The sequence below is a fragment of the Mastigoproctus giganteus genome, chromosome 14, assembly GCF_048544385.1.
Source record: "Mastigoproctus giganteus isolate SK-2022 chromosome 14, ASM4854438v1, whole genome shotgun sequence".
In the NCBI taxonomy this organism is placed as follows: Eukaryota; Metazoa; Arthropoda; class Arachnida; order Uropygi; family Thelyphonidae; genus Mastigoproctus; species Mastigoproctus giganteus.
Window position 1 is genome coordinate 69,029,806 of NC_143588.1, and position 23,177 is coordinate 69,052,982.

Genomic DNA, 23,177 nt, shown 5'->3' on the forward strand with positions numbered 1-23,177 from the left:
CCGAAAAACTGTTTTTATCCTTTTGTTAATTTAACAGCTCATCATTTAACAGTGGCATCCTTTGGGAAGCATGGAACTGGGGGCCAGAGGCAATAATCGGACAACTATGCAAGATGATCTAATTGAGATGTATAAAGCCTTGAATGGATTGAGCAAGCTCAATGCTAATGGAATTCTCCCTTTTGCTCAGATTACTCACCTGAGACGGCATAAATTCAAATTGAGGAAAGACAATTGTAGAATAGATGTGCAGAAATTTGGCTTTAGCCAGCGGGTGGTTGATAGGTGGAACAAACTTCCATCTATCATAGTGGAGGTCAGCAACCTAAATACGTTCAAGGCAGAACTAGACAAACATTTGGAGTGAATGGATGGGTGAAAGGGGAAGGGTGTTTTTTTTCCCTTGTTTTTTGGTTGATGCTATATAAGCTTGCTTTCTTGCATCATATGCACTAATAATGCTAATTTCAGGCTTAATGTCCAAGTTTGCAGATGATCCAAAGGTTGGCAGGGTTGTTAATGACAGTAAGGACAGTACATTACTGCAACAGGATCTGGAAAAGTTGAGCAGATGAGCTGAGAGGTGGCAACTGAAGTTTAACATTGACAAATGCAAAAGTACTGCATATGGGTAACAGTAACCCCAGAGAAATGTACCAACTGTGTGGTACTATATTCAGGGTGGTAGAGAATGAAAAAAGACCTGGGGGCAATTGTGCAGTCAGGTATGAAGTCTTCTGAACAGTGCAGACAAGCTGCCAGAGCATCTCATGGAGTCCTGTCAATGATATACAGGAATTTTGCTATCAGAGATAAGGAGGCAATTATCTCTTTGTATGAAGCAATGGTCAGTCCACACCTTGAGTACTGCATACAGGTCTGGAGGCCTCATTTTAGGAAGGATGTAGAGTTGCTTGAGTGAGTACAGAGAAGGGCAACAAGATTGGTTAGGGGAACAAAGGGATCATCTTACCAAGAAAGGCTTAAGTTCTGCAAATTGCTGTGTCTGGAGACTAGGCAACTGTGAGATGATCTGATTGAGGTGTATAAGGCCTTGAAAGGGTTGAGCAGGCTCAAATCTGATGAGATCCTTCCTCTTGCTTACATTATGAATCTGAGGGGGCATATATTCAAACCGAGGAAAGACAGTTGTAGAATAGCATTAGTAGAGGCATTTGATGCAAGAAAGCAAGCTTATTCAGCATCAGCCAAAAAAATTAAAGTAAAATAAATAAATAAAAAATAACCACTTCCACTTCACCCCTCTGTTCGTTCGAAATACCTGTCCAGCCGAGCCTTAAACTTATTTAGGCTATCAACTTCCACGACAAGGGATGGAAGTCTGTTCCACCTACCAACCACCCGCTGGCTAAAGGCAAATTTCCGCACATCTATCCTACATCTGTCTTTCCTCAATTTGAATTTATGCCCTCTCAGGTGATTATTCTGAGCAAGAGGAAGAATCCCATCAGCATTGAGCATGCTCAAACCATTCAAGGCTTTGTACACTTCTATCAGATCGCCTCGCTGCTGCCTAGTCTCCAGACACTGTAATTCGCAAAACTTAAGCCTTTCTTCGTAAGAGCACCCCTTTGTTCCATTCACTAATCTTGTTGCCCTTCTCTGTACTCGTTCCAGCAGCTCTACATCCTTCTTGAAATGAGGTCTCCAGGCCTGTATACAGTACTCTAGGTGTGGCCTGACCATTGCCTTATACAAGGGAATAATCACCTCCTTATTCCTGCTAGAAAAATTCCTATATATCATTAACAATACACATTGAGCTACTCTTGCAGCCCATCTGCACTGCTCAGAGAACTTCATATCTGCCTGCACAACCACCCCCAGGTCCCTTTCATTCTCTACCACTGTCAGTGTAGTACCACAGAGTTGATACGTTGCTCTGGGGTTGCTGATTCCCATATGTAGTACTTTACATTTGTCAATGTTAAACTTCATTTGCCACCTCTCAGCCCATCTGCTCAACCTTTCCAGATCCTGTTGCAGCAGCATGGTGTCAGTAGTGTCCTTGACAACCCTGCCAACCTTCGTATCGTCTGCAAACTTGGACATTAAGCTTGATATACCATCATCAATATCATTTATAAATACAGAAAACAAAGGACCCAATACTGAACCCTGAGGGACTCCACTAATAACATTAGTCCACGATGAGCAGTGTCCATTGATTACCACTCTCTGTTTTCTGCCCCTCAACCACCCCTTTATCCATAGCAGCAATTTGCCTCCAATGCCACACTGCTCCAATTTGTGCAGCAGTCTTCCATGTGCAACAGTATCAAAAGCCTTTCTAAAATCCAAGTATATAATATCAAAGTTATTCCCTGCATCCAGTTCTTTTGTGACTGCATCATAGTATCCAATCAAATTGGTCAGGCAAGACTTCCCCTTAACAAAACAATGCTGTGTCTGAGCTATAACTGAAGTCTTGTCTAGATGATCCTGCAGTGCTTCTTTAACCAGTGCCTCCATTAATTTTCCGGGAACAGAAGTTAAACTCACAGGTCTATAATTACTTGTGTCAGCCTTTGATCCTCCTTTGTGAATTGGGGTCACATTTGCACATCTCCAGTCCATGGGTGCCTCCCCTGAGTCCAAGGAAGCTCTCATAATTATGGCTAAGGGTTTGCTTACTTCCATTGCTGCCTCCTTTAATATAACTGGATAGATTCCATCCACCCCAGGTGCCTTTCTTGTGTTTATCTTCAACAATTTCTCCTCCACTTTACTCTCAGTTATTACAAGATTCTCTCGCTTACTGCCAGAGTTGAATACACCTCTGGCATTCCTCTCGCTGAATAACTCCTCATGTGTGAATGTCGATGCAAAATATTCATTTAGTTTGTTAGCTATCTGAGCACGATCATCAACAGTTGACCCATCGATATCAAGTGGATCAATCTGATTCATCCCCTTCCTTCTAGAGTTTACATAAGTAAAGAACTCTTTGCTGTTTTTCTTTGCATCCTTTGCCAAGGATTTCTCGTAATCTGCCTTCGCCTGCCTAACCTCCTTTGTAACTTGGTTACAGATCAACTTGTATCTATCATAGGCTTCTGTGTCACGTGTTAATTTGTATGTATCCCATGCATTTTTCTTCTCTGCCATATGCCTCATTAGTTCATCTGACATCCATTTAGGCCTAAACCTTGAACAATATTTGTTAGTTGGTATGTAAAGCCTAGTAGCTTCCAAGATAAGTTCTTTGAATGCTTCCCATTTTGAATTTGCTGTTGGTAACATCATCAGTTGATCCCACTGTATAGAATTTAAATGCTGTCTCAGTCCACCGTAGTCGCCTTTACGAAAGCAATACCCCTTCCCTTTACCCCTAATGGTAGTTACCTCTTTGAGTAAATCCCACTTCAGAACACTGTGATCACTGCCACCTAGTGGTTCATTTATCTGCAGATTCTTAATGCATGAAGAATCACTACTGATAATCAAATCAAGAGTATTACTCCCTGTAGTTGCCTCCCGAACATGCTGATGTAGAAAACAATCATCCAATAAATCCACAAAAGCCTTGCTAGTGTGTGAGTGACCAGCCCCCAAATTCCAGTCAATATCTGGGAAATTAAAATCCCCCATAATAAGACTCTCTGATATACTGGCCCACTCTATTTCTCTGTACAGTTTCTTATTATACTCATCAGAGTCATTAGGCCTATAGCACACTCCTACTCTCAATTTTGATCTCCCAATGCTTATGTCACACCAAACTGACTCCACACTGCACTGTCCAGCGATGTCGACTGGCTTCACTTCCTTGGATTTTATGTGTTTCTTAACTAATAGCATAACCCCTCCTCCCTTCCTATCCTGTCTATCCTTTCTGTAGACATTGTACTCCCCAAATTCCAGTTCTGCATTCCTTATATCTGTGTGACACCACGTCTCTGATATCCCAACAATATCTGCCTTTGATGTTTTGAGCAATACCTCAAATTCATCAAATTTATTTACTAGACTCCTAGCATTGGTGTACACGCAAGTATACCTGCACCTGCTCTTCCTCCTAGCCACCCTAACACAACCCATGTGTTTACTTGTACCCCAATGATTCCCAGCAGTCTCTGAAATATCCTGCATCTTATTTTCCAGGCTGCTGCTCATTCCAATAGAAGCAGTGCAAGAATCACTTTCTCCTCTGCCAGTGGCTACTGTTAATCTATTAGTCCTTGTATCCCCCCCAATCTAGCAGTTTTCCGACCCTCATAACACTGCCTCGATAGCATCAGCAAACATTCTTGCACCCTTTCTATTTAAGTGTATCCCATCCCTGTAGAAGCAATCTCTCCTGTTAACAAGTACAGACCAGGCTGGAAAAAATTCTACCCCTTGAGCCCTGCACAATCTTTCCAAGGCCGAATAGATGTGCAGAAATTTACTTTTAGCCAGTGGGTAGTTGATTTCTGGAACAAACTTCCATCTGTTGTTGTGGAAGTTGATAGCTTAAATAAATTGAAGGAGGAACTGGACAAACTTTTAGAATGGATGTATGAAATGTTTTTTTTTTTTTTTTGGCTGATGCTACATCAGCTTGCTTTCTTGCATCATATGCAACAGGCTATGCAAGCGATGAAGTCATGATTCGCATGGGAATCGCCTATGGCCATTTTCCATCTTGGCTATTATATCCTTGTATGAAGTATTCATTGTGGATCTTGTAACAGCCATTGTCACATTTTCAAAATATCATAAACTTTTATCAAAATTAAATTTACAAAATATTAAAGAAATTAAGCAAAATAAAAAATTAGTATACATATTTAATGTGTATAATTAGTATACATATTTAATGTGTATAATTAGTATATATATTTAATGTGTATATATTTTCTTCAAAGCTGGCATTCAAGAATATAGAACGTCTGTAATTAAAAATACTGTGTTTCCAAGGTGGCAGTTTTATTGTGAGGTAAGATTTGCATTTAAACAAGTTAATTTATTTACAAAACATAAAATAATTGCAGTTGTTTGTAGAAGTAGATGTTTAGAGTTTCAGGTTGTGAATAGGCAGGGAGGGGACTCATACATAGTCGTTAACAGGTTATCTTCCAGAATGAAAAATTATTATTATCATCATCACGAACTTGGTCCGGCTTAGGTCTTTTAAGACCTGTTCCGTTGTAGCTCTTGGAGGTGGTCTTGATCTTGCCATCATTGTCTTGGTTGACCAACATCTCTCTGGCCTGTAGGTTTGTAGTTAAAGGCTAATTTTGGGATCCGGTCTGATTTCATTCTTTCTATGTGGCTGATCCATTTTTCCTGATACCGTTTTATGTCATTTTCTATGTTATCTACTTTTAATTTCTCGCGCATATCTAAATTTCTTTGGTGGTTTTGTCTTGTAAAGCCTAATAATAGTCTTAAAAATCTAATTTGTGCTGCTTCTAGTTTGTGTGCATATTTCTTATTTATGACCCAAGTCTCACAGCTGTAGAAGAGAGCTGGTTTTGAAGTGATGTTGTGCAGTCGTAATTTTGTTTCAGTTGTCATTTGTTTTCTGAAGTGGTGTTTAATCATTCCATTCATTTTATTATATTTTTGTAGTTTAGTGTGGATGTCTTTCCCTTCATTTGATATTAAATTTCCCAAATAGGTGAAGTCAGATATTTGTTCTATTATTTTATCATCAATAACAATTTTGACTCTTTGTATGTTTTTTCCACATAATCCCACTGATTTTGTTTTTGAGGTGGAGAGTTTCATCTCGTACTTTTTACCTATTTTTTTATTAAGTTCATTTGCTGCTATCTGTAGTTCATCTTCGGATTTTGCAATTATGACTCGATCATCAGCATATAATATAGTTTGGATTTTATTCCTGTTGTTCAACTGTATTCCGTTGTTAATTGTTTGTTTCCATTCTTTAAGAATTTTATTGATGTAGATTTAAAAGCTTTTTAATTACTCCCCTCCCTTTCCATTAGCTTAACTATTATATGATTTGAAAAAATGCTTTATCAAAACATTAGATGATATTTATCAACATTCTATTAGTTCTGTCCAGAGCAAAGAACTAATAGAATGTTGGCACCGCTGGATTTGTGGCCCAACTGAATGTGTCTTTTTGTGTGAGAGAAAATTAATTCGTGTGTATTATCATGAAATTTGCAAGTTTTTTTTTCTGATATTTGTAGTAGCAAATAACATGAATTATATGTTCAGTGAACTAATTGTTAAGAACCACCACACCTCTACCACACTCTACTGTCTTCGTGTACCAGGAAGAAGGTCACGGATTATTTAAACTGGAAAAAAATGAATGCAGAAGTTATAATAATTTGGACTACCTTGTCCTTTCATTTGTTTTGCACCCAGCAGGATTTAGTATTAATATTAGCATTAGCTATAATGCAAGGAAGCCATGGGCTTTTGCTGCATGGACAAAAAAATAAAATAAAATAACTGAATAAAATAAATATAAATTAACAATAAAAAAATAAGTATATAAAAATAGCAAATTAATAATAAAAAATAAATACATAAAAAATAAAGAAAATAAACAACGTACATTTCTCTCCTCACATAGGTAACTATCCAGCTGACATTTGAATTTCTCCTAGCTGTCAGTATAAACTACCTATGGAGGTAACTTGTTCCAGTAATTAACAAATTCCTGGCTAAAAGAAAACCTACAATCCAGTTTAAAATATTTTCCTGCAATTTAAATTCATGGCCTCTGATTCTGGATTCTTTTATAACAGTGAAAATTTTATCGTCATTCATTTTACTGGTTCATTTCAGTGCTGCTTTATAGACCTGAGTGAGGCCCTCCCTGCAAGATTCCTGGGTGCCAATTTAAGCTGCTTAGTTAATGGTCTTAATGTTCACAGCCGAACAACTTTGCCTTCACAACAAGTAGCCCTGATATTGCACTACTTTCAAACAAAATAGTCTCATGCAAGGTGTTTCATGTAAGGTGAGGCTATTTGTTAATTGTCCACTTGCTTAAAAGATAAGATATTGCTGTGACATTGTGTTTCAGGACTGTTCCTCATCAGACAGTACATTGCTATTTGATGATAGTGCACTCTGTCCACACCATCACCCTTTCATGTATGCTGGCCAGTTTGTTAGGTATGTTGACATAATAGTGAGTAGCAGCTCCTTTAGTTTTTGTAACAGCTTCAAGTGATTGGGGCACAGACTACACGTGAGGAACTAAACGTATTATGCAGAGTTGGATGCCGTTTCCCTTGCAGTCTTATTCATGTTCTGCAGTTGCCTTAGATTTTACTGTGGCAGATACCTACCATAAAGAGCTCATCCCACTTAATCCTTCAGTTGGTTTGAGATCTAGCGACTGAGCAAGCTGTTGAGGTATGGTAAAGTTATCCTCATGTTCCTAGAACCATTTCCAAATGATCCATGTCATATGGATCATTCGGACCTGGTCAGTAACAATGTTTAAGTAGGCTGTGACATTCAGATATTGATTTATGATTATCAGGGACCTAACGTGTGCCACAAAAGCACCCTTCACATCATCACTCTCCACACGACCCCCCCTGTAGTTTTGATACCTGGTATGGTTGATTCATTGGTTCATGCTGCTTTCCATATGTTGGTCCTGCTTTCAGCATGGAACATAGTGTACAGTGTTATTTGTAATGCTGCTCCGGGGATCCCCTCAACTCTGTGTCAGTCACTGTGATGAATACAAAACTCTGTAAAGGCCAGATTTATGTAGGTTAGTGAGTGTTTGTGTAGTGTTAGCACGGGTTGTGTTGTTCATCTGGCCTCTTTGCCTAGGGACCTGTGTTTTCACACAGAAATGATTACCATCCACTGCCACGAGGAGGTGGGCCAGGCAGTAGGGAGTGTAATGCACTGGCAGGGAAAGCCCAGTAAAAAAAAAAAAAAAAAAAATACAAATAAATAAAAGTTATAAGGTAGTAGTGGGAAGACATGAAGTGGGAGGGGGTTAAAGTGGTAGAGAGAAAGAGGGGACAGTAGTGAAAGTGCCTACCTTGTTGAAAGGGGGACAGAAGAGGGACCCAGAGCATGATGCCCATCCTGCTCTGGAGTGGGAGAAATTCTGTGGGTATGCCCTTTTTAAGTCTGTAGTAAAGGCTACTTCCAAATAAAGTGGGAGAGCACCTGCAGTGCCGGAGGGCTTACAGTGCAGCATGCTCTTTTAATAGTGAGAAGTATTGTTCTCTGGATAGTTTCTAGTTTTTTCATGTTTCTATGGCGATACAGGTGAACCATGCACTGGCTCCATAGGTTAGAACAGGTAGGAACACTGCGCGTTCTTTTGAGCCCACAGTCCACTTTACTGATGCTGGCGGATGCCTGCATAATTTCTCACTTTTTTTTGCCAAATATGCCAGATGGGGGTAGAAAGTTAATTTTGAATCAAAAACAACTCCTAAAAATTTCAGTTCTGTTACTATTTTGATAGTAGTTGTATTAATTTTGATTTGTGGAAGTCTTCTGTTCAAATTTTCCTTCTAGTAATATAGATTGTTTTATCAGATGATATTCTGAGCATGTGCACTTGGGACCACTCCTGCAGCTGCATGAGGACAGCATTTGATCTTTGCTCTACAACTACTCTTGTGTTTCCTTTTGCAAGGAGAATCAAATAGTCTGCAAAGGCTAGGCTTTCTACTGGGCCCAGATCCAAGGCCAGAAATTCATCTAGAAGAGTTGTCCATAAGAAAAGATCAAGCATTGAATAAAGGCTGTGGGCAGCCTTTATTTGCAGGGTGTGCCAATTCCTGTTGTGAACTGATACACTTCTGTCTTTAAGATAGCTGTTTATTACCTGATAGAGGTTTTGTGGGACATTTGTCTGGCAAAGTCTCCTAAGGACACTATGTCGCCAGATGAGTCAGATGCCCCATCAAAGTCTATTGAAATTGCCAACACATATTTTTCCTCTATATTTTTTTACTTTCTTCTCTTCTATTTCAGGGGATATCTATTTCTTCTTCCCATTATCTTCTATCCAATTTTCCCCTCATTCCAATCCCCATACTTCTCATTCTTATCCCCATTTCCTTTCCCTAAACACCTTGGGGCTCTCAGGCTGGCCTGATAGTCCTAGTAAGAGTTTCAGTTAAAAAGTACTCTGACGTGCCTCACTTGTGGCCGAGGTTGGGAGTCAGGGGACCAGGTATCTCCTACTCGCTAGCTGCAAAGTTGTTAGGTTCCGACACTCAGCATAACAACACACATACTTGCATACGTACACTTGCTGGCCTTGGCCTTTTGCTTTTTCAGATGTTACATTGGCATATAGGTGAAATCCTGGAGACCGCAATTAAAACAAAAACATCTTGATACCTTGACTTTGTATTTTTTAGTCAGTAGGCATGGCATCCTCCATAGAGTAGCCCTGCTTAAAACCATACTGATTATTTGTGTGGTAGCCTGCTTCTGTGTAGTATGCAGATTTTCTATTATATATTAATTGTTCATATATTTTCCCTAGTACAGGGAGGAGAGCTATTGGTCTATATGACTTTGTGTCTGTGGGGGGTTTCTCTGGGTTCTTGAGAATTAATCTAAATACTGCTTTTTTTCCAGATTTTTGGGAATATTCCTTCTGTCATGCAATGATTTTATAGAGCTATTAATTTATCTCTTGCAATCTCAGCCAGTTTTTTGATGAGTTCAATCTCTAAGAGGTCAAAACCAGGACATTTGTTATTCTTAGTTTGAAACATAGTGGCATAGTGTTTTGTGGAAGGTGCCACCGGTGGTTTCCCACATCTGCACCATGGTACTTTGTGAAGAAGTACAGAATCTCTGTAAAAGTCAGAAAAGTGTAATGTCTGGTTTGTGACAGAGTAGTGTTATGTTCTGTTATTCTAACTTCTTGGCTTCACAGCCTCTAGTGTGGCCCCACATTGCCTGCCACCACCACTGGGAGGTGAGGCAGGCTGTCCTCTGCCAGGGTTGCCTGAGCTTCCTGCCGGAGACCAAGTAAAAAAAAAAATAAAAGGAGCATGAAGAGTGGGGTATAGAAGGGGAGATGAGTTTGGGTGGATTGATAGGTGAGAATTAATCCACCCTAGTTTAGGCGAAGTAAGGGAAAGGGTAAGGGTTTAAAAGTTATAGGGGCAGGTGCCACTGTGTGATCGCTATTGGCATAGTACTTGTAGATCCCGCACTGTAGTGAGTTCCAGCAGTCCCGCACCTAAATCGGTGCCAGCATTATGGATTTTGTTTTCTCTCCTGAGATGACTATCCTATGAAACTTAAGAACTGCCGCTCAGTTCTGAAGTTTCACAAGTGCACCATTTTCAATTGTCACCAGGGTTTCCCTGGTATCAACATGTAGCAAAAGGACAAGATCATCTGTAAAGTCCAAGGGCTCCACCCTCCCAGAAACTTGTCCAAGACAATAGACCAGAGGAACTGGCCAAGTACACAGCCCTGTGGATGTTAAGGGTAAGTCTTGCCTGACCAATTTGATTGGATACTATGATGTGGTCACAAAGGAACTGGATGCAGGGAATAACTTTGATATCATATATTTGGATCTTAGAAAGGCTTTTTGATACTGTTGCACCTGGAAGACTGCTGCACAAATTGGAGCAGTGTGGCATCGGAGGCAAATTGCTGCTATGGATAATGGGATGGTTGAGTGGGAGAAGACAGAGTGATAATCAAGGGACATTGCTCATCATGGACTAATGTTATTAGTGGAGTCCCTCAGGGTTCAGTGTTGGGTTCATTGTTGTTTTTTTGTATTTATAAATAATATTGATATCAAGCTTAATGTGCAAGTTTGCAGACGATACGAAGGTTGGTAGGGTTGTTAAGGACACTAATGACAGTACGCTGCTGCAACAGGATCTAGAAAAGTTGAGCAGATGGACTGAGAGGTGGCAAATAAAGTTTAACATTGACAAATGTAAAGTACTACATATGGGAAGCAGTAACCCCAGAGTAGCGTATCAACTCTGGTACTACACTGACAGTGGTTGAGAATGAAAAGGACCTGGGGGTAATTGTGCATGCAGATATGAAGTTTTCTGAGTAGTGCAGACAATCTGCAAAAGTAGCTCATGGTGTCTTGTCAATGATATACAAGAATTTTTCTAGCAGGGATAAGGAGGTGATTATCCCTTTGTATAAGGCAATGGTCAGGCCACACCTTGAGTACTGTATACAGGTCTGGAGGCCTCAGTTTAAAAGGATGTAGAGCTGTTGGAACAAGTACAGAGAAGGGCAACAAAATTAGTGAATGGAACAAAGGGTTGCTCTTATGAAAAAAGGCTTAAGTGTTGCAAATTACAGTGTCTGGAGACTAGGCACCTGTGAAGTGATCTGATTGAGGTGTATAAAGCCTTGAATGGTTTAAGCATGCTCAGTGCTGATGGGATTCTTCCTCTTGCTCAGAATAATCACCTGAGAGGGCATTAAATTCAAATTGAGGAATGACAGATGTAGGATAGATGTGCGGAAGTTGCCATTAGCCAGGGGGTAGTTGGTTGGTGGAACAGACTTTCCTCCTTTGTTGTGGAAGTTGATAGCCTAAATAAATTTAAGGCTGAACTGGACTGGTATTTGGAATGAACGGAGGGGTGAAATGGGAGCGTTTTTTTTTTTTTTTTTTTTTTTTGCTGATGCTGCATAAGCTTGCTTTCTTGCATCATATGCCTCTGCTAATGCTAATGTACCTAGTCACTGTCTGGAATCTGTTGGAAACTTTTCTGCCAGTTAGATATGATCTTAAGCTGCTGTATAGGTTGTTGGAAACTTTGACTGCCGAAACCTCTGAAGAACGCTAGGCCACCATAGTTGATCAAGGCCCTGGTGAAGTCAACCACGATTGCAAGGGAGTACTTAAAGGCTGTGTGGGGGTTGCTTGAGTGATTAATCTGTCGATGGCATCTTCTATGCTGCAGCCTGCTTTGAATACAAATTGCTTGTCGTTTGGAAGTTTTTGTTCTTTATATTTGGTGGTTAGGCAAAAGCAGTCTTGAGAAGGCATTCTTGTAACTTAGCCATTACAGAGAGCAAGGCAATCGGGTTTTAGGAGGTTGGATTTGTGGAGGCTTGTCCAGATTTTTTAAAATAAGTTCCAGGATTACCGTTTTCTAGGACGTAGGATAGGTGCTTTCTGTCAGACACCTGTTTAGTAGGTTTAGTTTGGAACAACTGGAACTGGGATTCGTAGGAACAGTGACCTTTTTTTCCACTTTTAAAATGTCCATTGTGACTATTTCAGTACTAATACCTATAGCTGCTTGTTTTTGCTGAAAAAAGTGGAACTAGGTAAGGTCAACTGCTGTTATATCCCCATTTTTGACAGGACTTGACTCATTGTATATTTCATATATCTATTTTCTCACTACTATTAATTTACAAGAGCTGTGATTTGTTCATCTGACCTCTGTTAGATTGCAGATTCTTTTCACCCTCTGTTAATCTTTCACATAAACTGTCTCTGGCCATTGGACTGCTTTTGACTGACCATTCCTTGTACATACTAGCCACTGTTTTGCATGAACACTTCAGCAGGGAGGCAACATCAGTGGCACTTGCTATTATATCATACTGCTCGTTATCACCTAAATCATACTATCGACCCATTTGCTCACTACGTTTTGCATCCCTCCACACAGCTGGTACAGACATATGACTGAATGGTTGATTCTTTGGGTGATGGAGGTATATTAAAAAACTTGGTCGCTCAACGTATATGGATTTGTGTTTCAAAGTAATGTCATATCTAATTCCACGAATTTCTCTAAAACATGTTCACACAGCCAGTATCCATTTCAGGTTCAACTCAAAATTCACTGAACTATTTTTTTTTTTTTTTTTTTTTTTTTTCTATATTCAGTCTCTTTACTTTTATTCTCTGGAACAACCTTCATAGTTATTCCCTGCATATTCATACATAAGAATTTGAATTGAATGTTAAATGAATTAAAGAATTTGAATTGAATGTTAACAAAAGGATGCAGTTTCTGTTTTAGCTTAAATGATTATTTAAAAAGAAAAGTAATGGGTATTGCTCAGTAATCATTTTACAAAATACATTAGCAAAGTCAGTGATGATCTTTAGAGGCTTGATTTGTTCAAAATAAAAACTTTTGTACTGATGTAGAATAAATAAATTTTGGGTTTTTTATTGAAAAAATAACTGAATATAAGTTTGATTATGATATTAATCTAGAGCAGGGATCTTAAACATGGAGGCCAAGTAAAGCTTGGCAGTTCATTTTCTGCAACTCTCTCAGTGGTTTTAGTGTAATCATAATTTTGGCCTAGTGTCACAAGGATTTTTAAATTTTAATTCATGAATCATGACTGGAAAATGCATGCAAAAGTACTATAAATGTCAGCCAATGTAAGATTCTTTTCAATTTTGCTGTTGGGAACTGAATAAACTGTCTAAATTCTTCAACCTGTATATGATAGTTACTATCGTATCTGTTACTATAATCTCATAATTTCAAGTCCGAACAAGTAGGAGTTTATAGAGAAACAGCTGGAGATCCTGGTGCAACATTATCCTGATAATTGGACTTCTGACATTTGTCTCTACTGACAACTTTCTTGTGGATTTTTTAAGATTTTGTTGCACTGCAGTAGTTATTATTAAAATTGTTTCTAGTATTTTATTCAGAGGCTGATAAGGGTCACTTTTCTTTATGTACTTCCTTCATAGGCTGGTGTGCATTTTGTGCATACTAGTATGACCTCTTGCTTTAGAGAGGTGGTGTTGTTCCCACAAGCCTTTATGAATTTGAGATCCCTGATTTAGACAGTCAGATATTTTATGTCTCATTTAGCTACATTTTTCTTCACAGCTGATTATTGATCAATGTATTGGTCAAGAATTAAGTATTGAGGTGATGGATGAGGACCAAAGTTCTAAAGATGACTTTTTGGGCAGGTTGGTATTTAAAATAGTAATCGTGATTCTTTTTTTTTTTTTTTTATAAATTAATATACAGTAGAATTTCATAAATCCAGCATGCTTGGGATTGGGACTTGGTGCCTATCATAGGGGGTGCCGTTAAATTTCTATTTAATTGGCATTCAAAATTTAATTGATTATTATTTTATTATCTTTGCATTTAGATGTTCTAAATTATCTTGGAGAGTTTCTGCTGCAATATTTTTACTCTTGTTACCCTTCTCTTCCCGCCCTGTTGGTTTGATCATTGTTTAATTTTGACTATTTTCGCTCTTCTGTCTTGCCATACAGCTGGCATTATTTTTTAATCCTCATTTTAATTTATTTTTTTTTATTTCAGGCATCATGCAGAGGAATATGCTTTTTGCTGCCTCTGATGTTTGCTTTACCTTTTTATTTTTTATTATGAAAGATTCAGTTTTCAAACATTATTCAAATACACACACACACACACACACACACACACACACACACACACACACACACACACACACACACACACACACACACAGGGTGATTCACTACCAGTGCGACAAACTTGCAGGAGGTGTAGGGGGATCGGAATCACATAGCATTGCAGGGTCCGAAATGCCTTCATCATGCAGTAGAAGACGTTGAACGGGAGCTCACACGAACAGCGATCCCGCTGGAAGTCAGCACTTGCAAACCAGTTCCCGAGGCAGTAGGTTGGATGAGTATTCAAACGTTGAACTGGCCGACATGTACCTCGTGTATGGAGCCGCAGCTCCATACACGAGGTACGATCCCCCTACACCTCGTGTATGGAGCCGCAGCTCCATACACGAGGTACATGTCGGCCAGTTCAACGTTTGAATACTCATCCAACCTACTGCCTCGGGAACTGGTTTGCAAGTGCTGACTTCCAGCGGGATCGCTGTTCGTGTGAGCTCCCGTTCAACGTCTTCTACCGCATGATGAAGGCATTTCGGACCCTGCAATGCTATGTGATTCCGATCCCCCTACACCTCCTGCAAGTTTGTCGCACTGGTAGTGAATCACCCTGTATTTTTGAGACACCCTGTATATATATATACAGGGTGTCTCAAAAATATTGGTACAAACGTTTAGGGGAGGTAGGTAACATCTAAAGGAATGTGAATTGCATAGGAACCCATAACTGGAATCATCACGGGAAAGTAGTAGCAGAGGCACAAGAAGCAGAAATGACACAAGACAGTAATTAGTGGCAAACATTTATTTGACATAATATTAACAATGGAGTACAAGATGGATGCATTTCATGTTGTTACAACAGATGCGTGAAGGTTCCACCATGAGACGCGATGCATGCGTGACACCAACGCAGCATGGATTGGCGGACACGGTCGAACACACCTGGAGTTTCTTTGACAGTAGCAGCAGCGCAGAAGAGTCTCGCCACGAGATCCATTTCTGTCTCCACAGGCGATTCATGCATGATAGATTTGAGAGCCCCCACAGAAAGAAATCAAGGCTCGATAAATCAGGTGAGTGTGGGGGCCAGGCAACAGGTCTACCACGGCCAATCCATCAACGCCCAAAATGCCTGTTCAAATGGTCACGAACAGACCTTCCATAGTGGGCAGGCGCCCAGTCATGTTGAAATCAAATATTGCATCTCACATTTGCTGGAACATTGTCAAGTAACTCTGGTAGAACTTGTTCAAGAAAGATCCGATATTTAGCGGAGTTCATGCGGGATGGTAACAGGTATGGGCCGACTAAGCAGTCACCGACCATACCTGCCAGTACATTTATTGCGAAGCGATGTTGTGCCGTATGGGGGGCGCATACCGTGTGGGTTGTGGTGAGCCCACACATGAGCATTGTGCTGATTGAATAAGCCTTCCTGAGTGAAATAAGCCTCATCCGTGAACAAAACATAGGCTGGAAAATTCAAGTCTTGAACACTTTCTTGGAGAAACCACTGCGCAAAAGCCACACATGCAGAATGATCTTGGGGGAACAGTAACTGAACCCTTTGGAGATGAAAGGGGTGTAAGGAATCGTCGTGCCAGACACGCTGTACACTGGCGCAATATGGTCATAGCAGCCCTTGCACCAATAAACCCCACTCCAACAACAATGCTGTACACTACAATGAGACACTTCTAAGGCAGAGGCAGCGACATGTGTGCTGGTAGTAGGATTATTCTGGACGGCATTCAACACACTTTCTTTCATGGCAGGAGTTTGCCTCGAACGTGGTCTGCCTGCACTACTCCTGTTACCTCTAAGTTACCCATAATCGCACAAATTTTGATGCATACGCACAAACAAATGGTGGTTCGGTACATGTCTGTCTGGGAAGCGTTCTCCATAAATTCGTTGAGCGGCTCATCCATTGCCCTCTGCTAATCCATACACTAGGTGCATGTCTGCCAGCTCACAGTTCGTATATCGATGCATGCTTTTCGTACAATGACTACTGCTTGAATGAGTAAACCAGAAATTTTCCTTCTCGCGAACTGATGAAAAGCGCCGTGTACCGATTTACGGTGATGTTTCCGGTTATGGGTTCCTATGTGATTCACATTTTTTTAGATGTTATCTACCTCCCCTAAACGTTTGTACCAATATTTTTGAGACACCCTGTATATATGTGTGTGTGTTGTTACTATCATAAGAGTTGTCATTTCTGTAATATATGATGGATTCTTTCAGGAACACCACAGCAATAAGATTTTTTTTTTTTCATTGTTTTGGTATATTTTTATTAAAAACTGAGAATCCAGACATTCTTTACTGTTTATCAGAATCAGCATTATACAAATCTGTTATTCTCTCAAAAGATATCCAGATCTCTGTGATACTACAAATCAGTCCTTCTGTACTATGACTGACATTTACTATTTTCCTCCTTGCAGTGCTGTCCTCTTTTTTTGGCTTTTAGTCTTTTGGTCTTGTCTTTGGGCTTTAGCATTAGTAGAGGCATTTGATGCAAGAAAGCAAGCTTATGCAGCATCAGCCAAAAAAAAAAAAAAAACCCACTTCCACTTCACCCCTCTGTTCGTTCAAAATACCTGTCCAGCTGAGCCTTAAACTTATTTAGGCTATCAACCTCCACCACAAGGGATGGAAGTCTGTTCCACCAACCAACCACCCGCTGGCTAAAGGCAAATTTCCGCACGTCTATCCTACATCTGTCTTTCCTCAATTTGAATTTATGCCCTCTCAGGTGATTTTTCTGAGCTAGAGGAAGAATCCCATCAGCATTGAGCATGCTTAAACCATTCAAGGCTTTATACACCTCTATCAGATCACCTCGCTGGTGCCTAGTCTCCAGACACTGTAATTTGCAAAACTTAAGCCTTTCTTCGTAAGAGCACCCCTTTGTTCCATTCACTAATCTTGTTGCCTTTCTCTGTACTCATTCCAGCAGCTCTACATCCTTCTTGAAATGAGGCCTCCAGACCTGTATACAGTACTTTAGGTGTGGCCTGACCATTGCCTTATACAATGGAATAATCACCTCCTTATCCCTGCTGGAAAAATTCCTGTATATCATTGACAATACTCCATGAGCTACTCTTGCAGCCCGTCTGCACTGCTCAGAGAACTTCATATCTGCCTGCACAACCACCCCCAAGTCCCTTTCATTCTCTACCACTGTCAGTGTAGTACCACAGAGTTGATACGTTGCTCTGGGGTTGCTGTTTCCCATGTGTAGTACTTTACATTTGTCAATGTTAAACTTCATTTGCCACCTCTCAGCCCATCTGCTCAACCTTTCCAGATCCTGTTGCAGCAGCATAGTGTCAGTAGTGTCCTTGACAACCCTGCCAACCTTTGTATTGTCTGCAAACTTGGACATTAAGCTTGATATACCATCATCAGTATCATTTATAAATACAGAAAACAATAATGGACCCAACACTGAGCCCTGAGGGACTCCACTAATAACATTAGTCCACGGTGAGCAGTGTCCATTGATTACCACTCTCTGTCTTCTACCCCTCAACCACCCCTTTATCCATAGCAGCAATTTGCCTCCAATGTCACACTGCTCCAATTTGTGTAGCAGTCTTCCATGTGCAACAGTATCAAAAGCCTTTCTAAGATCCAAGTATATAATATCAAAGTTATTCCCTGCATCCAGTTCTTTTGTGACTGCATCATAGTATCCAATCAAGTTGGTCAGGCAAGACTTCCCCTTAACAAAACCATGCTGTGTCTGAGCTATAACTGAAGTCTTGTCTAAATGATCCTGCAGTGGGTCTTTAACCAGTGCCTCCATTAATTTTCCTGGAACAGAAGTCAAGCTCACAGGTCTATAATTACTTGTGTCAGCCTTTGATCCTCCTTTGTGAATTGGGGTCACATTTGCACATTTCCAGTCTATGGGTACCTCCCCTGAGTCCAAGGAAGCTCTCATAATTATGGCTAAGGGTTTGCTTACTTCCTTTGCTGCCTCCTTTAATATAACTGGATAGATCCCATCCACCCCGGGTGCCTTTCTTGTGTTTATCTTCAACAGTTTCTCCTCCACTTTACTCCCAGTTATTTCAAGATTCTGTAACTTACTGCTAGAGTTGAATACACCTCTGGCATTCCCCTCGCTGAATAACTCCTCATGTGTGAATGTCGATGCAAAATATTCATTTAGTTTGTTAGCCACCTGAGCAGGATCATCAACACTTGACCCATCAATATCAAGTGGACCAATCTGATTCATCCCTTTCCTTCTAGAGTTTACATAAGTAAAGAACTCTTTGCTGTTTTTCTTTGCATCCCTTGCCAAGGATTTCTCGTAATCTGCCTTCGCCTGCCTAACCTCCTTTGTAACTTGGTTGCATATCAACTTGTATCTATCATAGGCTTCTGTGTCATGTGTTAATTTGTAAGTATCCCATGCATTTTTCTTCTCTGCCATATGCCTCATTAGTTCATCTGACATCCATTTTGGCCTAAACCTTGAACAATATTTCTTAGTTGGTATGTAAAGCCTAGTAGCTTCCAAGATAAGTTCTTTGAATGCTTCCCATTTTGAATTTGCTGTTGGTAACATCATCAGTTGGTTGGTCCCACTGTATAGAATTTAAATACTGTCTCAGTCCATCGTAGTCGCCTTTACGGAAGCAATAACCCTTCCCTTTACCCCTAATGGTAGTTACCTCTTTGAGTAAATCCCACTTCAGCACACTGTGATCACTGCCACCTAGTGGTTCGTTTATCTGCAGATTCTTAATGCATGAAGAATCACTGCTGATAATCAAATCAAGAGTATTACTCCCTCTAGTTGCCTCCCGAACATGCTGATGTAGAAAACAATCATCCAATAAATCCACAAAAGCCCTGCTAGTGTGTGAGTATCCAGCCCCCAAATTCCAGTCAATATCTGGGAAATTAAAATCTCCCATTATAAGACACTCTGATTTACTGGCCCACTCTATTTCCCTGTACAGTTCCTTATTATACTCATCAGAGTAATTAGGCCTATAGCACACTCCTACTCTCAATTTTGATCTCCCAATGCTTATGTCACACCAAACTGACTCCACACTGCACTGTCCAGCGATGTCGACTGGCTTCACTTCCTTGGTTTTTATGTGTTTCTTAACTAATAGCATAACACCTCCCCCCTTCCTATCCTGTCTATCCTTTCTGTAGACGTTGTACTCCCCAAATTGCAGTTCCGCATCCCTTATATCTGTGTGACACCACGTCTCTGATATCCCAACAATATCTGCCTTCAATGTTTTGAGCAATACCTCAAATTCATCAAATTTATTTACTAAACTCCTAGGATTGGTGTACACGCAAGTATACCTGCACCTGTTTCTATTCTTAGCTACCCTAACACAACCCATGTGTTTACTTGTACCACAATGGCTCCCAGCAGTCTCTGAAATACCATGCATCTTGTTTTTCAGGCTTCTGCTCATTCTAATAGAAGCAGTGCAAGAATCTCTTTCACCTCTGCCAGTGGCTACTGTCAATCTATTGGTCTTTGTCTCCCCCCAAGCTAGCAGTTTTCCGACCCACCTAACACTGCCTCGATAGCATCAGCAAATATTCTTGCACCCTTTCTATTTAAGTGTATCCCATCCCTGTAGAAGCAATCTCTCCTGTTAACAAGTAAATTCCACCAAGTAAATTCCACCATAAATTCCACCACCTTTATCCATAGCAGCAATTTGCCTCCAATGTCACACTGCTCCAATTTGTGTAGCAGTCTTCCATGTGCAACAGTATCAAAAGCCTTTCTAAGATCCAAGTATATTTAGTCCTAGTCAGAGTAAATCACTTTTTTATTTAATGCAGTGGTGAATTCTACTAATCTCAAGAGCCACTAAAAATTAAAAAAATATTAAATTCACAAAATTAATATTAAAAAAAAATTAAATCTAAAAAATTACTTTCTCTAACAAAGCAATATCCTTTTTTTGTGTACAATAAAACAAAAGACAGTTTAAAGCAGTGATATAGCAACTTGTGGCTTCCAGAATTTTATTTTCATGTAGGTATATTTTTTGAAAATTAAAATTGTAGATATTAGGGACCTATTAAATGTAGGGAATGTTAATGGCTAAAATAGCTTATGTAGCTAAAAGCATAATTGTAAAAGAAGCACAGGGTATCCTTTTTGAATGTCGCTGATTTTAAATGTCTTAAAAAAGAAAACTTAGTGTGCTAGGAATTGTTAATAACTTTTATTGGGAAAGAAAACTCAAAAACAGTTTATAATAAAAAAAGAATCAGCAGACTTTTACATGGACTCCTTTGGTGTGATGAGAATGTCCAAATGATACTCTATTTCAGACCAGGTTTGCTTCATCATATCTGCACTGACGGTGGCAATTTCTTGCACAATGTGTGTACGTAAGGTGGCAATGTTTAGACACCTTGGTGGAATAAACCATGTGTTTTGCCCCAGAAGAAGAAACCTAAGGGAGTAATGTTAGGTGAATGAGGAGGGGCCGTGGTATTGGTTTATTGTTCTGAACACTCCATTCAGAGCAGTGTGCACCTACAAGCTCCAATCAGGTGGTGCTCCAATCTTGCTGAAAGATTATGTTGGGTTGTAGGTGTGCAATCTGAGGAATCGCATGTTGTTCCAGCATGTCTAGGCGTGTGATTACGTGAAATGTTGCCTCATTGGGAAAACATACCATGATTCAAAAAATTGTAGTTTTGGTCGATGCAATCAAGAATACTAGTAGTTTTGGTCGATGCAATCAAGAATACCAGTAGTGAAGTTTTGTTGCATTGGTTTGTCACTTGGCTTGATTTCTTAAACCATTTGCAATTTATAGACATACAAATGTAGTCGCTTGTGTACGATGTGCAGAGTTGCATGGGGCATGTTCAATTCCCTTGATACCTGTTTGATTTTAGAAGGCTATGAAGAAAAGTGGCATGTATCTCTTCAGCTTGCTCTTCTGAGACACTTTGGTGACCTCCTTCATGTTGCTTCATCATGCTACTGGTGTTCAGAATTGTCCTGTACCATCTCTACATAGACTAAATCAAGTGCATCTTTGTTGAACACATCTAAATTTCTTTTGTACTGTAACAACAGATTTGCTCTCTGTGAACCACGCCACTGCCTGTTCTTTCTCTTCACCGAAGCCATTTTTATGCAAATAACAGCAGAGCCTCAGTCACAGCATGTTTCTAAACATCAACAATGGAACTTGATCATACTCCCACTGGCACCCACTATGTTACCATGTGGAGACCTATTTTATTTAAAACACATGAATTTTAACCAAATTTTAAAATTAGGGATGTTCAAAAAAAGGGACACCATGTATAACAAAAAACAAAACAAAAAAGTATAGTTTAAAATATTACGAACAGGGCACACTGCTGAAGTCCAAAGTCAGATTTAAATTTCAATTCCTTTTTGGATTTTTAAAAGATAAATTTGTATGACCCCATGAATATTTCAACGTGATCTGCCAGCAAAAAAAAAAAAGAAAAAGAAAAAAAGTTGCTTACCTGCTACTTAACTTGCTTGACACCAGTAATGCACATCCTCTTCAAGGAGACCAAAATGGATGTCAAAAGAACTGATGGCCTCGATGGTATAGGGCCTCAATATCTTTTATTTATGAATTTTTTAAAAAGTTCTGTTGCAGTATATTAATGCTTGATCTTTTCCTAATGAATTGCATACTTATTAAATGCATTTAAAAAATTTTTTTTTAATGAAAACTAAAAATTTAAATGTTTTTTTTAGGCTTATTAGCATTAGCAGGGCACATGACACAGGAAAGCAAGCTTATATAGCATCAGCCAAAAAACAGACCCTTCTCATTTCACCCATCCACTCACTCCAAATGTTTGTCTAGTTCTGCCTTGAATCTGTTTAAGCTATCAATTTCTACAATAACAGATGGAAGTTTGTTCCAGCAATCAACTAGCAGCTGGCTAAAGGCAAACTTCCGTACATCTATCCTACAACTGTCTTTCCTCAATTTGAATTCATGCCCTCTCAGGCGATTATTCTGAGCAAGAGGAAGAATCCCATCAGCATTGAGCATGCTCAAACCATTCAAGACTTTATACACCTCAATCAGATGACCTCGCAGGTGCCTAATCTGCAGACACTGTAATTTGCAACACTTAAGCCTTTCTCTATAAGAACAACCCTTTGTTCCATTCACTAATCTTGTTGCCCTTCTCTGTACTCGTTCCAACAGCTCTACATCCTTATTAAAATGTGGCCTCCAGACCTGTATACAGTACTTAAGGTGTGGCCTGGCCATTGCCCTATATAAGGGGATAATCACCTCCTTATCCCTGCTAGAAAAATTCCTGTATATCATTCACAAGACACCATGAGCTACTCTTGCAGACTGTCTGCACTGCTCAGAAAACTTCATATCTGCCTGCACAATTACCCCCAGGTCCTTTTCATTCTCTATCACTGTCAGTGTATTACCATAGAGTTGATACATTAATCTGGGGTTACTGCTTCCCATATACAGTACTTCACATTTGTTAATATTAAACTTCAGTTGCCACCTCTCAGCCCATCTGCACAACTTTTCTAGATCCTGTTGCAGCAGCTTACTGTCATTAGTGTCATTAACAACCCTGCTGACCTTTGTTTCATCTGCAAACTTGGACATTAAGCCTGATATACCATCATCAATATCATTGATGAATACAGAAAACAACAATGGACCCAATACAGAACCCTGGGGGACTCCACTAATAACATTAGTCCACAAAGAGCAGTGTCCATCAATTACCACACTATCTTCTCCCACTCAACCATTCCTTTATCCATAGCAGTAATTTGCCTCCA

General features: G+C 39.8%; 1 protein-coding gene across 1 annotated transcript in view; it reads left to right on the forward strand.

Annotated features, from left to right (window-relative positions):
* The window catches only part of LOC150075208 (extended synaptotagmin-2-like), a 301,413-nt gene that overhangs the window by 160,513 nt on the left and 117,723 nt on the right, over positions 1-23,177 (forward strand). Inside the window, exons 14-15 of the mRNA XM_090388399.1 lie at positions 4,872-4,942; positions 13,809-13,894. Coding sequence (XP_090244525.1) covers positions 4,872-4,942; positions 13,809-13,894 — 157 coding nt within the window. The remainder of the gene's footprint in view (positions 1-4,871; positions 4,943-13,808; positions 13,895-23,177) is intronic.